This window comes from Trichechus manatus, unplaced genomic scaffold (assembly GCF_000243295.1).
Source record: "Trichechus manatus latirostris isolate Lorelei unplaced genomic scaffold, TriManLat1.0 scaffold00097, whole genome shotgun sequence".
Taxonomy (NCBI): Eukaryota; Metazoa; Chordata; class Mammalia; order Sirenia; family Trichechidae; genus Trichechus; species Trichechus manatus.
In genome coordinates this window covers 4,644,801-4,663,311 of record NW_004444033.1, presented here as the reverse complement: position 1 = coordinate 4,663,311, position 18,511 = coordinate 4,644,801, and the positions used below count along the sequence as shown (strand labels likewise).

Below are 18,511 nucleotides of genomic sequence, written 5' to 3'. Positions count from 1 at the left end.
TGACTGCCCTGACAGGGAACACAACAGAGAGTCCCTGATGGAGCAGGAGAAAAGTGGGGTGCAGAACTCAAATTCTAGTAAAAAGACCAGACTTAATGGTTTGACTGAGACTGGAGGGACCTCAGAAGACTTGGCCCCCAGATCTCTCTGAGCCCAAAACTAAAACCATTCCCGAGGCCAACTCTTCAGATAAAGATTAGACTGGACTATGAGACATATAATGATACTTGTGAAGAGTGTGCTTCTTAGCTCAAGTAGATACATGAAACTAAATGGGCAACGGGCAACTCCTGTCGGTAGGCGAGATGAGAAGGCAGAGAGGGTTAGGAGCTGGTTGAATGAATACAGAAAATCCGAGATATAAAGGAGAGGTGTGCTGTCACAGTACAGGGAGAACAACTAGGGTCACATAACAATGTATGTATAAATTTTTGTATGAGAGACTAACTTGAATTGTAAACTTTCACTTAAAGCACAATAAAATAAATAAATAAATAATACAGATATTAAAGGGCAAGGTGGCAATATTTATCACTATTTCATTGCAGCAATGTTTTAAAATAGTACAAGACCAGAAACAATCTAAATATCCTTCAAGAGGGTGGCTGTTAAATTATAATGCATCCATATAATGAAATATTTTCAGTCACACACACACACACACACACAAAAAAAATGAAATGAATTTAAATGTGCTAATATATACAGGAGCCCTGGTGGCACAGTGGTAAAGGTCAGCAGTTCAAATCCATGAGCCACTCCTTGGAAAACCTATGGGACAGTTATACTCTGTCCTATAGGGTCACTATGAGTTGAAACCGATATGACGGCAACGAGTTTGGTTTGGTTAATATATACAAGCAGTCTTGGGTGCAGCAAACAGTTAAGTGCTCAAAAGGTGCCTCAAACGAAAGGCCTGGTCTTTCACTTGAAAGTGACCCTATAGAACAGAGCAGAACTGCCCCATACGGTTTCCAAGGCTGTAATCTTTACAAACCACCAACCAACCTTTCAGTTAGCAGCTGAGCGTTTAACCACTGTGCAACCATAATAACTCTAATAACTCTAGTCCTAATAACTCTAGTACACCACTTTAGAATCTTATCTTACTTAAGCTCTCAAGTATATTGGACTAGGTGACCTCTCCCTCCTTGAAAACTCTTTTCTTGGCCTCTGTGAAACCAAGCAGTCCTGGTTTTCCTCCTATTTTACTGACCTCCTTTTGCTTGACTCCTTCTTTCCTCCTCATCTTCAAGATTTTTGCCCTTGTTGCTATTTAATCTTCCTTGGTGATCTCATCTAGTCTAATGGCTTTGAAGACAACCTATATGCTAATAATTCCCAGATTTATATCTTAAGCCTCCACCTCTTCCTTGATCAATATATGAAGATCTTCCACCCTACATCATCTGCTTGGAGGTCAAATAGGCATCTCAAGATTAACATGGCCAAAACATGTAAAACTCTTGATTTACCCCCCATAATCCTGCTGCTTCCAGTCTGTTCGTCTCTTTTAATGACACCACCATCTACCCAGTTGCTCAAGATAAAAACTTAAGAGTCTTCTTGAGTCCTCTCCTTCCTTTAAACCTTACAGCAAATAACGTTACTTGCAAATATATCTTATATTCAACCACTTCTCAACATCTCCACCATGAATACCCTAGTCTAAGCTACCATTATCTTTTTAGAAGACTATTCCAATAGTCTTCTAATGGCCTCAACGTTCCACATTTATCATCCCCCACAATCCATTCTCCTTCCAGGAGATAGAGTGAGCTTTAAAAATTGTAAATCACATCACTCCCTCTGCTTAAAATTGTCCAAAAGCTTCCCTGCACATTTAGAATAAAGAAACCTCACGAATTCTGCTTTAGACATGCTGAACTTGAGGGGTATAAGGCATCTAAGCGGAAAAAGCAAGTGCATGGCGCTCAATAGAAAGATGTGGGTAGATGTTACAAAGTGACATAACTGCCTAGCATGTGGACAGAAACCAAAACTATGGTTTTGGAAGAGAATATCTAAAATAAGTTGAAAAGAGAAAGGATAGGGGATAGGACCAAGATCTGAGAACTCCAATACATAAAGGCCTGGTAGAAGAGGAAGAGCCGGCAAATATGATGTGGATGAGAGGCCATACACATGAAAAGAAAACCAGACCCGATACCAGGGAAGTCAGAGGAAAAGGAGGCTGCAAAATGAAGAGAGATCAAGTAAGATGAAGATTGAAAATGTCCACTGGATTTGACAATATACAAGTCATCTGACTTTAGCAAGGGCTGTTTCAGAGAAGTGATGGGGAAGTACAGCAGTGAAGACAGCAATGCTTTTACAAACTTGATTAAAAAAGGAGAGATCAGAAAGAGAGAAAACTTGAGCAAGTTTAAATGCTATAGGAGGAATTCAATGGAGTGAAAGGTTGAAGACACAGGACAGAGAACTGATAATCACAGAAATTTTCTGAAAAGGCAGAAGGGGATAGAATCAAGACACAGATGGAAGGATGCTACAACTATTTCTGATAATATTCAACATAAAATTCTATTTAAAAAGTATTTGGAAGAACAGTACAAAAGCCTTGCTAAATTCCTATAGAAAAAATGTATTTAGACTTGTGTAACATAAAATAACCTAAACTCAACTCTCTTGCAAGAGAAACTATGGGCATTGATGCTTACTAATTCATTCAATAAACATTTACTAAAAGCCTACTATGAGCTGGGAAGTGTTCTCGTCCATGTAGAAAATAACGATAAATAAGACATTAATTTTGTCTTTAAGAAACTCATTGCTAGTGAGCAAAGGAACCTATAAACAAATAATTGCAATTCAGGATAAGTACTGTGATCCTTTGGATACACAAAGGAAAACAGTGGCACAAGGAAGAGGCAGAATAGCATGGACTTTGAAGTCACACTGCATCTGAACCCTAACTCTGACATTTATTAGCTATATAACCTTTGGGCAAGCTATAGAGCTTCTCTCTAAGCCTGCTTTCTCATAATAAAAGAGGGTAAAAAATTATCTACCTCACAAGGTTATGAGGATTAAAGAAGTTAACGCTTGTAAAACCTCTCGGACAAGCCAGATACACAGTAACTACTCAGTAAATGTAAGCTACTTACATTAAAAGAGAGAACAGAAAAAAAGCCTTGTAAATTTAAGTATACTTGGATGGGTCTTAGAAGAAAATTAGGAGAATGGCACTCCGGGAAGAAAAAATGGCATGGGCAGAATCATGAAACAGTGTGGTACTACAGGAAATTGCAAAGTTTTTTTTTTAAAAAATCTCTTCCCCTCAACCCACCTTATTCCAAGAAAAATTCAAGGAAACTAACTGCAAATACTTCTGTATAGCCGAAACATAAAATGAAAGACATAAGAGGTGAGGTTGGAGAAACAGAAAGGGATAAATATAAGACGGTAAGGAGGAAAAACGGACAAGACTTTGTGACCACTGGATAAAAGGAAGGGATCTAATGTGACTCACAGGTTTCTGGCTTGAGTCACTAAACTGATGATGTGGCCATTAAGTTAGTCAGGGTAAGAAGCACAGAAGAGAAGAACAGGTTTGGCAGGAAAGATGATGAGATTGTTTTTCAGACATGTTGAATTTAAGGTACTTACTGATCCCTTGGGTAGAAATGTCTAGTAGCCATTGGTAAAGAGGCCAGAAAGAGAGTTACGGGTTGGAGACAGATTTGGGGGTTGTCATCCAGGGAAAATATAAAAGTAAGAAGGAAAAAAAAGGCACTCTTGGACACCAATATTAAAGGGCAGGTAAAGGAAAAATAATGGAAAGTTCAAGAGGTAAAAGGATAACCAGGAGCTCTTTAGGAACAGGGACTTTGTCTTATTATTAGGTATCTCCAGGATCTAGCATAGGAGGTGGTCAATATCAAAGTCTAGAGCAGTCAGGTAGGATGAAGACTAAGAGTGGTCTACTAGATTTAGCAATTAGGAAGTTACTACCTTAGCAAGAGCGCTTGAGTGGAACAACGGAAGCAGAAGTGAGACTACAATGGATTGAAGGGAAAAAAAAAAGAGAAAGAAAGAAATTAAAATAGACAACAGAATCTATTCTTTCTGAAAGCCTGGCTGTGAAGGAAAGAAGTAAAATAGGACCTCAGTTAGAAAAAAACCTATAAGGTCACTTATACGGTAAGCTGAGGAGGAATGATCTTACCTAGTAACAGAAAACATGAACAACGGTACAACATTTACATGTAAGTTTAAGAGAATCCCAAATCCCTTCTGGTGATATACAATACAATATTAAATAAAACAAAATGGACTGATATAGAACCAAGGAAAAATAAAATATCAAAATACTGATATAGTTTAATTGGAATTACTATGAATGATTTCTCTCATTTCAATTTTTCTGTATTTTTCAAATTTTAATAATGAGCTTGTGTTTCTTTTATCATGGTGATGGTGGGGGCGAGGAACAATAAACTTTACCAAAATTTATGCTGCTTCAAGAGCAGAAAAGATTTAAGAGATTCTAGCTCAAGGAAGATATGTAAAACAAGAGAGAGAGATGAAATATAAGCAGGGAGAGTGCAGGAAAGAAATGGAAGGGAAAAATAAAAACAACAAACAAAATCTTCACTGGGGTTGGCACAAAGGAGAACAGACACTACTGAAAACACAGTAAAGTCTATGGACAATAGGACTGAGAATGGCAAGCAAGATATAAATGGAAATGTGAAGAAAAAGTTAAAAAGGGTTAGCTGTTAGATTTGGAAGGCATACAGAGGAGATCCAAAACCTAAACACTGGGTGCCCCTGAAGAGATCTGAAATAACGGAATATAACTCAATAAAACTTTCAAAGAATAATGTTGAATCTACATACTCAAAGTGCTCCTCTGACCCAGGAAAAAGTGACAAAATGATCCCCACAGTCACTTGTCCTGGTAAAGGGACTAAACCTCAATGACAAAAATATCCTCCAGGGATCCAGGCAAATGGATCAAGTGATCTATGAGGAAGTTGAAAAAAAAAATCAGGTAAATGTCAGACTTTTCCACAGCAACATTCAACACTACAAGAAAGGGGAGCAATGCCTACAAAGTCTTCAAAAGGAAGAGAGCGGGAACATTCAAGAATTCAGGGCACCAAGTTCCCATGAGCTCTTCTTTCAAAAGCCAATCCAGGGATAAATGAAAAGACTCTGTAAAATAATGGCAGTGAGTTCTAAATCCATTAAACTGTATGACTAAGATTAAAACAAATGTGAGATCATAAATGGATGTTAAAATTAGAGGTTAAAGGTATGATGAGAAATAGGATATTTACACAGTTTCGAAGTATTGCACAAGATATTTATTAAAAAAAAAAAAAAAAAGTAACTTTACAGTGGAAAACTTGGCAGACACCAGCTTAACCAAGAGATCAATGTTAACATCCCTGTAATGGGGCAAATCAACATCATGTGCCTCCTTATGTGACGCACTGAAAGGACACAATATCACTTCTGGGGTATTTCTGTCAAAAATTTGTAACCTAAATTTAATCATGAGGAAACTTCAGACAAACTCAAATTGAGGGCCATTCTACAAAATAACTGGCTAGTACTCTTTAATAAAAAGTGTCAAGGTCATGAAAGAGAAAAATGGAGGACTGTCCCAGATTAAGGAGACATGAGAACTAAATACAAGGTGTGATCCTAGATTAGATGCTGGTCCAGAATAAAGAAGTAGTGGGACAACTGATAAATTGGAATAAAGTGTGTAGCTTAGTTAATAGCACTGCATCAATGTTGATTTCCTGGGTTTTGATCATTACACCACGGGTATGTTAAATGTTAACGTTTGGGGAAGCTGGATGATGAGTGAGTATAAAGGAATTGTCTGTACTGTATTTGTAACTTTTTAAAGTCTGAAGTTATTCCAAAATTAAAACTTTAAAAACTTCTGTATTTAAAAAATTAATATGGGACTTATGATCACATGATCCTGCTCAGGGCAAAGGGAATATGGACTGGGTAGTGGCAGAAGGTAATCATAAATACCAGCTACAACCACGTGACCTGGTTGCAGAAAAGATGACAGAAATTATTATATTCCTTTCTTATTTTGTTATGAATATGTTTGTGTGTGTGTGTGTGTATCTTTGTTCTCCTCCCTCTCTATCCCCCTACTTACTATACAACATAAAATGTAATTAACTTTACATCATAGTATTTGAGTTACAGGATATCTAGAAGAGTGAGCCTTACCCAAAAGGACTCTGCATCCTCCCTGCAAAGGGGTTACTGCATTTGTGGTTGTATGCAGGATAGTTGTATACGTTAGGCGAAAGTATGACTTTGTTACTGTCTTTATTTGGAGATTAAGTATGGCTTAAGAAGATGTGTATGGGTGCCAAGTTGACAAGGGGTGGACTGTGATGATTAATTTTATGTGTTAACTTGACTAGGCTATGGTGTCTAGCTGCTTGGTCAAACACTAGTCTAGATGTTACTATGAAGTATTTATATGTGATTAGTATTTAAATAAGTTGACCTCAAGTAAAGCAAATTATCCTTCATAATGTGGGTATTCTCATCCAACCAATCAGTTGAAGGCCTTAAGAGCAAAACCAGAGGTTTTCCTGAGGGAAGATTCTGCCTCCAGACTAAAAACAGACGTTCGGTCAGAATTCGTCTCTCTCTCCCCCACCACCTACTGATCTGGGACATAAGACTGCCAGAATTTCCAGCCTATTGTCTGACCTAGGGATTCTGGACTTGCTAGCTCCCACAATGAGATGAGCCAATTCCTTAGAATAAATCTCCCTACCTACTTATATATATATATCTCCCTACTTATATACATAAATCTCCCTACCTACTTATATATATCTTCCTGGTTCTGTTTGTCTAGTGAATCCTAAAACAGATTAATCTGTTCTATAATTTATGTTAGAAATTCAGTCAATATAAAAAGATACAACTAAAACTGGGATGGAAAAGGTCAAAAGAAAAGGCACTGTAGAACGCTGATTTGATTTCTTCATCTTTTATAGCCTCTAGTACAAAAAATAAAATGTAAAGTTGATCGATAAATAACAAAAATATAAAGACATAAAGGGAAAAATAAAACAACTAAACTGTGTAGGGGACCAAAGAGAAGAAAAGGAAGAAGTAGAATATATTCATTTGTTGCTCACAGATACTGTCTGGGAGCCAACAGATACTGTCTGAAATAGAGGATTAAGTATAATAAGTGAAGTTAAAGTTATGAAGGTAATAACTAGAATAAAAAAAGAAACTTCCCAAGTTATAAGAAGAAACACATAAAGCAAGAAACTTAGATTACAAGGAAGAAACAGAAAGTGTAACATGAATCATGATAACAGGATTTAGAACAAAAGACAAAACTCAGCTATTAAAGAAAAAAATTATCACACAGGATCACAACACAAAATTTGACTATATGCTTATATTCAAGGCCACCTAATACAAGTGATTCAGAAAGATGGTAACAAAGGGATGGGCAAAGACATTCAGTGCAAGTGATAACAAAAACAAACGCAAGATTTGCTTTTTTAATATTAGATAAGGTTTAATTCAGGACAAAAAACAATAAACAAAAAAATGATAAAGAAAAATGTAAAGGAATGTTTAATTATTATGACTATATATGTACCAAATAATATAGCATCCATATTTATAAAGCAAAAGCTACAGAATACAACCATTTTGGAAAATGATATGGTGCTTCCTTAGAAAGCTAGAAATAGAAATACCATACCATCCAGCAACCCTACTCCTAGGAATATATCCTAGAGAAATAAGAGCCATCACACGAATAGACATATGCACACCCATGTTCATTGCAGCATTGTTCACAGTAGCAAAAAGATGGAAACAACCTAGATGCCCATCAACAGATGAATGGATAAACAAACTATGGTACATACACACAATGGAGTATTATGTAATGATAAAGAACAATGATGAATCTGTGAAGCATCTCATAACATGGATGAAACTGGAGGACATTATGCTGAGTGAAATAAGTCAATCACAAAAGGACAAATATTGTACGAGACCTCTATTGTAAAAACCGATGAAAAACCTGACACACAAAAAGTAACAATCTTTGTTGGTTACCAGGGATGGGAGGGGTGAGGGGAAATACTAAATAGACAACAGATAAGTGGTAACTTCGGTGAAGGATAAGACAGTACACAATACTGGGGAAGCTCCACAGATACATCCAAACTCCCTGAGGGATTGAATTGCTGGGCAGAGGACTGTAGGGACCACGGTCTCGGGGAACACCTAGCTCAACTGGCATAACACAGTTTATAAAGACAATGTTCTGCATTCTACCTTGGTGAGTAGCATCTGGAGTCTTAAAAGCCTGTGAGGAGCCATTTAAGATACTCCGCTTGTCTCACCCCTTCGGGAGCAACAGAGAATGAAGAGAACAGGATACAAGGAAAAGATTAGTTCAAAGGACTAATGGACCATGGCTACCAAGGCCTCCACCAGACTGAGCCCAGTACAGCTAGATGGTGCCCGGCTACCACCACTGACTGCTCTGACTGCGATCACAACAGAGGGTCCTAGACAGAGCTGGAGAAGGATATAGAACAAAATTCTAACTCACAAAAAAAGATCAGATTTACTGGCCTGACGGAGACTGAAGAAACCCCAAGAGGATGGCCGCCGGACACCCTTTTAGCTCAGTGGTAAAGTTACTCCCGAGGTTCACCGTTCAGCCGGGGATTGGACAGCCTCATAAAACAAAACGGGACTAATGAGGCACAGCAGTCCAGGGACAATGACTAGAAGGCAGGAGGGGACAGGAAAGATGGTGATAGGGAACCCAAGGTTGAGAAAGGACAGTGCTGACACGTCGTGGTGTTGTTAACCATTGTAAAAGCAATATGTATACTAACTGTTTAATAAGAAACTATTCTGTTCTATAAACCTTCATCTAAAGTACAAAAAAAAAAAGAATTATCTATGTGAGATGAAATTGACAACAGCAACTCAAAAGGTTTCACGGGAAGCCTAGGGGGCAGCAAGTTGCAGATAATGCTGATGGAATAATTTGGAAAAGGATAGTGAGAACAGCAGCACAACTGGAAGAATGTAATTGATGTCACTGAATTGTACATGTAGAAATTTTTGAAATGGTGTATCTATGGCTATGTATATTTTTACCAAAAAAGAAAAAAGGTCCTCCAAGGTCGAGAACGGAGAGTGTTGACATGTTGTGGGGCTGTTAAGCAACGTCATAAAACAATATGCGTACTGACTGTGTAATGAGAAACTATTTGTTCTGTAAACTTTCACCTGAAGTACAATAAAAAAAAAAAATACAAGGGAAAAAAAGAGAAACACATTAGTAGAAGACTTTAATTCAGCTCTATTAGTACATGACTAACCAAGAAGACTTAAAATAGGTAAGACTACAGAAGACTTAAATAACATAATTAGCGAAGTGGATCTAACTGATAAATATCACACTCTAACCTGAAAACCAAAATTATCTTTTCAAATATACGTACAACAGTCACAAAAACCAACTACAGATAGACGGCACAAAGGAAAACTTCAATTAATCCTAAAAAGTAGAAAGAGCACAAACAATACGCTTATAATGCAATAAAAATATAAGTAACAAAAATGAAAAACAAACCAAAAATAAAAAGCCATTTGGAAATTTCAAAAACCTTATCTTAAACTAGTCTTGTATTAAAGGAAAAAAATCAAAACTGGAATTCAAAATATTTATAAAATAACTACAATGAGAAGCCTACAACTAAAGCACTGCTCAGAAGAAATCTTATTAACACTTGCCAAAATGAAAAAAAATTAAGCAACCAACATAAGAAAAACAATTACAAAATGAACCTAAGGAAAAGTAAGGAAAGATTTAAAACAATGAAAAGAAAAAAATTAATAAATGAGAAAGTAGTAGAACTGATTTTTTTTTTTTTTTTAAATCCAAGAGCTGGTTCTGTACAAGAGAAAAAGAGCAAGGTCTCACATATACAAAATAAGAAGTGATAATGAATAAATAACCACAAACAGAGAGAAACAGAGAAGACTTTTTTTTTTTAATTATAAAAGAATACCCTGCTCAACTTCATGCAAATAATTTTGAAAACTTGGATGAAATGGATGATTTTCTAGGATAATATAAATTATCAAAGCTTTCCCCAAAAGATATAAATTATAAGCAGTCAAATTATCATAGAAGTAGAGATAATTTTCAAAAAGCTACTCCCCCCAAAAACCACCTAGATCCAAATGATTTCACAGGGAACTCAACCAAACCTTTAACTTCAATGCCATTTAACCAAGGAGGTTAAAAAAAGGGGGGCGGGGAATAGAAGAAAGCAAGCTTAGAATTTATTTTTATGAAAGTGGCATAATCCAACAAAGATAGTATACAAAAAAAGAAAACTACACAGCAGTTTAGCATATGAAGAGTGATGCAAAATTTCTAATAAAATTTAGCAATAAGAGCCCAGAAGCACATTTAAAATAACATACCATGACAAAGCAAGTTGATTCAGGAACACCAACAATGGTTCAGTTGTACTAATTCTAATAATACAATTCATCACAGTAATAGATAGAAGGAGAAAAATCACATCATAATTCCCAAATGTTGAAAATGGATTTGATAAAATTCACTTCCATTTTGTATTTTAAAATCTTAGTAAAATGGGAACAGCTGAAAACTTTAACATGATAAAATATACACACTGCAATCTAAAGCCAGATTCAAGCTTAATAATACAGCACTGAAAACATCTCATTGAAGTTAGGAATAAGCCAAGGATCCACTACCACCTTATTGTTTAATATTTTTAGAAAGTACTAGCCAAACCAATTTGACAAAAGAAAGTAATTAGTATAAAAACTGGGAAGGAAGAGATAAAATGATCAATATTTGGTAGTTATACGGTTATTTAACTGCAAAGCCCCAGAAAAATAATTGGAAAACTATTACAAGATATTAAAATTCAAAAGATAATATTTGAATTATTTTTGGCTAGGTACAAAAGTAATACTCAGGAATTAACAGCATTCCTATATTCAAACAAAATAAAAGATATAAAGTAGAAACCCCATTTACAATAGTAACAAAAAAGACAAAATACCAAGGAATCAACACAACATGAAATGTGAAAACCCGTTAAGCCCCACTGCCATCAAGTCTACTATGAAAGGTCTATGTGAAAAAAACTTTAAAATGTTACTGAGGGATGCAAAAGAAAATTTGAACAACAAGAGATGAATATTTACCCTGTTCTTGAACAGAAGATTGAACCTCAAAAAGATATTAATAATCTCTAAACCAATCAATAAATATAATGCAATACCAATAAAAATACCAGCAGGATAGAGATAGGGAGACTTAATAAGCTAATTCTAAATTTTATGGAGGAGTCCTTGGGTGGTACAAATGGTTAACTGTGCTCGCTGCTAACCAAAAGTTGGAAGTTCAAGTCCACGCAGAGGTGCCTCAAAGAAAGGCCTTATGGTCTACTTCCAAAAAATCAGTCACTGAAAACTCTATGGAGCACAGTTCTATTCTGACACATATGGAGTCACTATGAGCAGGAGCCAACTCAATGGCAACTGGTTTAAGTTTTATGGAAAAAAAAAACAAGCCAAGAATATCCAGCAAAACTCTGGGAAATAGAAAGGCAGAGGGCTATAATCAAAGAATGTGGCCATTAGGTATGAAGAGGTGAGCTGATCAATGAAACAGAATGAAAGTCCAATAATAACCTCAAATTATATGTAGGCATTAAGTACATCTATAGAGAACATCTCAAATCAGCAGGGAAAGATGGATTACTTAATAAACGATATTGAGATACCTGGGTTACCTAGAAGAAAAGTAAAGTTGGATTCCTACCTCACTAGTTCACTCAACTTACATTTTGTATGGATAAATGCATTAACTTAAAAATAAAATTTTTAAAGTACCAGCAGAAAATACAAGAATTTTAATTTTAATTAGAAATAATATTGAAACAGGGAAGGCCTTTCTTATGACAGAAAAATTAGAATTCACAAAGATTGATAAATTCAACTACATAATTTTTAAAAATTTCTGCTGAAAAAATATACTACAAAGTCAAAAGACAAATGACAAACTGTGGAAAATATCTGCAATACATGTCAAATATTAAGAACTAATTTCCTGAAAACATACAGAGTTCCTACAAACAATAAGAAACATCCCAGAAGAAAAATGAACAAAAATGTAAATACTATAAATAAAGAAAATAAATATGGCCCTTATACCTACTGAAAAGATGCTTAATGCTTCATAACAAGAAAAACATACCTACCAAATTGGCAACTTAAAAAAAATTGATAACCCACTCTATTACCAAGGGCATGGGAAGTCAACACTCTAATACCGACTTGGAACATAAACTAGTACAACGTCTGTGGAGAGCAATTAGACAATACTGATCAAAATTTAAATGGTACCTAACTTTTGACCCAGCATTGTACTTCTAGGAATTTTCCTAAAGATATACTCACTGGTATGTACAATTAGATATGTACAGGGATATTTATTATATCATTATTTGTATTAGCAAGAAAACTAAATATTTTAAATACCCATCCAAACAAAAGAATGCTACAATCAATCTCTCTCCCCTCTCTCTCCCTTCCTCTACACACACACACATACACACACACATACACACAAACATACATACATATTATCACACATTTCTGGAAAGGATACATAAGAAACTTTATCACTGGTTGCTTCTGGAAAGGGAGCCAATAAGCTGGAGTCAAAGGTAGAAAGTAAAATATACCTTTTACCATACGCTCTTTATTTAAATTTTATACCATGTGCATATATTACTTATTTTAAATTTTTAGGTTAAGAGGCATCAGCATTATTTTTACCCAGATTCACGAACTGTCCTAATTTTTCCTCCTATTTCTGTCAGTTTTCCAGCTCCTATGTCAGCAACATTGTTCAACAGTTTTCCCAGCCAATACATGGTTATTTAATCAAACTCACACAGATAAGTGACAACAGTAATTGGGTTCTATGTACCCTTGCCCCGGGATCGACCTCTGCACTTCTATTCTACAGAAAGCCCTGCTCCCTGTTCTTTACTGGTTTTATAGAGACTGAGTTAATAGAAATCCAGGACTAAGAAGCTATGAATTTCTTGGCCCATGGAGCAAATACATAATCTCAATCGTATTTCAGAAAACAGAAGAAAGACAAGAAGCTGCTCAAACAAAGTTCTGAAAAATATTATTTGTGCTGTCACCATGAAGGGGAGTCTAGTCTACTATTTTACATGCTTAAGAACGTGATTTTATCCATTTGTCCAGAGTCAATGGGGCTATAAGGGAATGAGCCACGCTAATTAATCAAATTCACTAGAGACTAATTGCTTACACATAATGCCAATGTATTAATTCTGTGTGTGTGTTTGTGTGTGTATCAGGAGTATCAAATCATGTGTATCAAGGAATCACATAAATGATAACACTGCCCAAGGAGAACCACATGGTGCTATAAGTATGTACAGGAAGAACAGATAAAGTCAGAAAGGTTAGAGAAGGCTTCCCTGGGGAAGAAATTAAAAAAGAAAAAAAAGAAAAAAAACACCACTGTGATCAAGCTGAGATTCAGTGGAACATAAGTTAAAATAAGAAAACTGAATGAGCAGTAAGGGAGTTTCTGGATCTAGAACAGCATGTGCAAGGGCCCTGTGGCAGGAGGGAGTATGCTATGTCCACCCATGACCCAAATCTGTTGCTGTCTAGTCGATTCCAACTCACAGTGACCCTATAGGACAGAGGAGAATTGCCCCACAGGATTTCCAAGGCTGTAATCTCTACAGAAGGAGCCCTGGGTGGTCCAGTGGCTAAGTGCTTGGAGGCTAACCAAAAGGTCAGTGGTTCAAACCCACCAGATGCTCCTCAGGAGAAAGATGTGACAGTCTGCTTCCATAAAGATTACAGCCTTGAAACCCCATGGGGCAGTTCTACTCTGTCCTATAGGGTAGTATGAGTCAGAATCGACTCGATGGCAGTAGGTTTTTGGTTTAATCTTTACGGACACAAACTGTCACATCTTTCTCCCATGGAGCAACTAGTGGGTTCAAAACACAGACCTTTCAGTTAGCAGCCGAGCGCTTAACCACTGTGCTACCAGAGCTCTTTATGATATATGCAAGGAAGGGAAAAAGGTCAAAGAGCAAAGGGCGAGAAAGCATGATGTAGGATTAGCTGAAAGTTAGAATGTGGCCAGATCATGCAGTGCTTTTAAGCCATGTCAAGATTTTTGGCTTATCCTAAGAACAATCAAAACCTAGTAGAGTTCTAAACAGAGATGAGAATAGATTTGTGCTTGCAAAAGATCAGTGTGCTATAAAAATTGGGGGATGGCAGAAGATATGTGGTAATCATATTTCTCATAGGGTTTGGGATATATAAAGAAACTCCACAACTCAACAACAAATGACAAAAAATCAACTAAAAAAAATGGGCAAAGGACTTGAATAGAAATTTCTCTAAAGAAGATATACAAATAGCCAATAAGCACATGAAAAGATGCTCAGTGTCATCAGTCATTAGAGAAATATAAAACCACAATGAGATACCACTTCACATCCACTAAGACAGCTAGTATCAGAAAAACAAAAAATAACAAGCATTGGCAAAGTTGTAGAGATATTGGAGCTCCCTCCATTGCTGTTGGGAATATAAATGGTGAGCGGCTGTGGAAAACAACGTGACAGTTCCTCAAAAAGTAAAACCCAGAATTACCATATGGCCCAGCAATTCCACCCCTAGGTACATACCAAAAAGAGTTGAAAGTAGAGACTCAAACAGATACTTACAAACAAATGTTCACGGCGGTTATTATTCACAGTCGCCACAAGGTGGAAATAACCCAAGTGTCCATCAACCGATGAACGAATAAACAAGATGTGGTATATATCCACACAATGGAATATGATTCAGCCATAAAGAGAAATGAAGTTCTAATACCTGCCATAACATAGATGAACCCTGAAAACATTAAGCTAAGCGAAATAAGTCAGACACAAAAGTACAAATACTATATGACCCACTTTTTTTAAATACTTAGAATGTGCAAATGCATACAGACAAAAGTTTATTAGTGGTTACCAGGAGGTTGGAGAAGGGGAAATAGGGTGTTAATACTTAAGGGATATTGAGTTTGTGTTTAGGGGGATGAAAACATTTGAAAATGGATAGTAGTGATGGTAATTAATGTCACTGAATTATACACTTAAAAATCATTAAAATGGAAATGTTTTGTTATACATATTTTACAAGAATAAAAAAAAAATTGGAAGGCAATAATAAAAGCAGGAAGCTTCTTAGAAAGCTACCGCAGAAGACCTAACTGAAGGATGATGGCAGCATGGACTGAAGTTATAACAGAAGTAAAATAAATAGGACGTGGTGATTGATTACATCTGAAGGGCAAGGGAGAGGACAATGTTAAAGAGGATGCTCAAAGTTACAGGTTTGCATAACTGGATGGATAAAGATGCTATCACTGAAAAACTGAGAACATTCCAGGAAGACCAGGTTATTTTGTTTTGTTTCTTTGGGGGATGGATGGAGCATAGGGATGTAAAAAGTAAGAAAGAGTTCTTCTACATGCCTAATATCTGGAAGTGTTGGTAAAGAAGGATGGAAAACGGGATTAGAGTTCAAAAGAAAGATAAAGTCAGTTCCAGTATACTTAATAAGAAAAAAAAAAGAAAGGTTTCACCTTCCAGGTCAGCCATAAAACAGGCCTAGATATTCCTATTCCTCCTTATCACTTAATTTTTTTAAATCTCTCAAAACAAAACCTCTCAATCAAAGAGCGAGAGAGATGACTTAAAATGCAGTATCTGGGAGGATAAAGAATTGATGTGAAATGATTTCAAAGTATATAGTGACATTTCAGATGTTTCCTAATTTTGAGAGTGGGGAAAAGACAGAGGATACCTTCTTGGGGAAGGAGGAATGAAGTGCCATTCAAGGGGAAAAGAAAGCAGAAAGAAGAGACCGATGAACCCACTTTCCGAATTTTCAGTTTGGACACGGTTATCTTCACCTCTGGACAAATGGCTGTTCTTGGCCTTGTGTGCTAAGGGAATGCAGAAATAGCTCCACACCTAAGCCCAAATTCAAAAATCCTGGCTTCCACTGCCATCAGGTGGTACCAGTGAGGAAGTACATCTACCAGGTTCTTAGAGCCTAGGAATTCCTACTTGAAGCCACTGTCATTAATCTAAGATCAAAGACCTAAAGAATGCAGTAGAGGGCAAACTGGTAAGTCTTTGCTAAGAAATTTATCTTCTAAACCATCAAGATACAAAAATCTAAGTTTTTGTTATTAATCTGAAGTAAGAAAAAGTATTTCTTCTCTTTTCTTTTTCATGTTTAAGATTACATATTTAGCAATTCTAGGATGCCCAGTCTGATGCTATCGTCTCAATTCCAACTCCTAGTACAGTATATATTTGACAACTTCTAACTGCCTCAATTTTAATTTTAATGGTGGATATAAATGGGTTACTGTACATTTCTAGTATGAATCAATAACCTTAACACAAATATAAGCAATTACCTCATGAATATGCAAAATTCCCTTTGTTAACTTCAAGTTAATCAAATAATAATTTTTTAATACTTGCAAGTACAAGGCACGGTAGTAAACACATTCAAAAACCATCAAGTTCTCAAAACTCATCAGCTAAGCAAATATATCACTGATATCATCAGCTTCAACATTATTTCACAAGAAAACATGGTAAATGATTAATGCACCATTCCTGGTAGTTCTCTTCACAGTAAAAACAAGCTTGCCACATATATTTAACATTCTGTGCAGTATTTAATTTTCCATCTCCCATCTGCTACACTGAATATTCACTCACAACTGTACCACTTTAAAACTGTCTGCACATATTCATTGATTTGATTTGTTTTTGTTTTTAAGGCATCTAGATTCAAAGACTTGGAATTTCAGGCCAAAATGTGAAATAATTACATTGAATATATTTTTCCAATTCTCAATCAGTTGTTTTAATACCGTAGACACAACATAATTTTGTCACTAAGTGTATTCTTGATCTTCGTTTTCTCCCCCCTTAAAATCCAGACACCACTATCCATTCTGTCTCTGGACATTCCAAAATATTAACAATCCAACTAGTTTTCTTAATCCTTTAGGTTCTGTGTCCCCCACCCACCCCTACCAACAATTCCCCCTTTCTCCTCCTTTCTTCCGTTTCAGAATGCCTCTCTCGCACACTCGGGGTTATTTTTCGAAAATCACTTTTTGTAACACTCTTTTTTCTTCTCCTCTCAATTTAAAACCCTTTTTGAAATCATACCCCGCAGTTAGGCGCCAATGTCTTTCTTTTACATCAAACTGCGAAAGAGGAGGAGACTGGCAACCGGGTAAGCGAAACATTTGGGAATGTCACTGAGACAGCGGTCTCTCCTTTTAAAAGAAAACACAACTCTCAGCACAGAGTTTTCAACAGAAAACACTTGATCTTCGTGGTGCTCCAGTTTCCTCCCTGACCTCAGAGACACCCTCCCTTTTCTCTAGCCCCCAGTCCCTCTGCTATACGTGGGGCCTGCCTTTCCTCCTCCCAAGGAAAAGAAAGCCTGGGAGAAAAGAAAGGCACCTTCCCGCCGAGCCCGCAAGCTGTCAGGACCGTGGCCCACGACTCACCTGGCAGGTGCGGCCGCCCGGAGAGTTGCACGAAGCGGTTGAGCTGGCCGGTCCCCCGACCCCCGCTGCCCCCACTGCCCCCGCCGGCCCCGCTACCTCCGCCGCCGCCGCCGCCGCCGCCGCCTGCGGCGCCTCCTCCCCTCCGGCGGTTCCTGTCCCAGCCCTGAGCGGCCGACATGACCGGCTAACGATTGCCGCAGCCCGGTCCCAGCAGCCCCTGGCCCGGCGGCACTAGCAGAGCCTCCTTCCCGAGCTCCTCAAGAAACCCGGGAGACAGGGGAAGGGGGAGAACCAGGTCCTCACCAGTGACCAATGGCCGACCGCCTTGGTGACAGGCAGCCAATGGACAGTCGTTTTCTTGGTAAGTGGAGGGAGGCGGAGAGAGACGTGGTAACCATAGCTATGGCTAAAAAAAAAAAAAAAGTGGGGGGAGAGAAAGGCAGAAGCAGACACTCATCACTCGCATCAACCGCGCTAAGCAAGCCCGCGTCGCGGTGGCTCCTGCGGGATCAGACGGGCCAATCGAAGGCCGAGTGAGAGAGGCCACGCCTGCAGAAAGATTCCGGGCGACAGGCAGGTTTAGGATTCGGGAACTCTTTCTCATAAACATTGAAATCATATAGAATATGCACATAATACACATATCTGGGGCAATACAGGATTCCTCCAGGTTTGCAGGCTGACATCTCTTTCCCTGATTGTTGACACAAAGGTCTCTCTTGGGGAAGGAAAAAAATAAAATAAAAGAGGTTGAATCAAAGCTTAAATGTAAGAATGAGG

The 18,511-nt window shown here is 37.4% G+C and overlaps 1 protein-coding gene across 1 annotated transcript in view; it reads right to left on the bottom strand.

Moving 5' to 3' along the window:
• Positions 1-18,044, bottom strand: part of KLHDC10 (kelch domain containing 10) — a 67,366-nt gene extending 49,322 nt beyond the window's left edge. The window contains exon 1 of the mRNA XM_004382667.1: positions 17,732-18,044. Coding sequence (XP_004382724.1) covers positions 17,732-17,909 — 178 coding nt within the window. The 5' untranslated portion in view covers positions 17,910-18,044. The remainder of the gene's footprint in view (positions 1-17,731) is intronic.
• Positions 18,045-18,511: the final 467 nt, after the last annotated feature.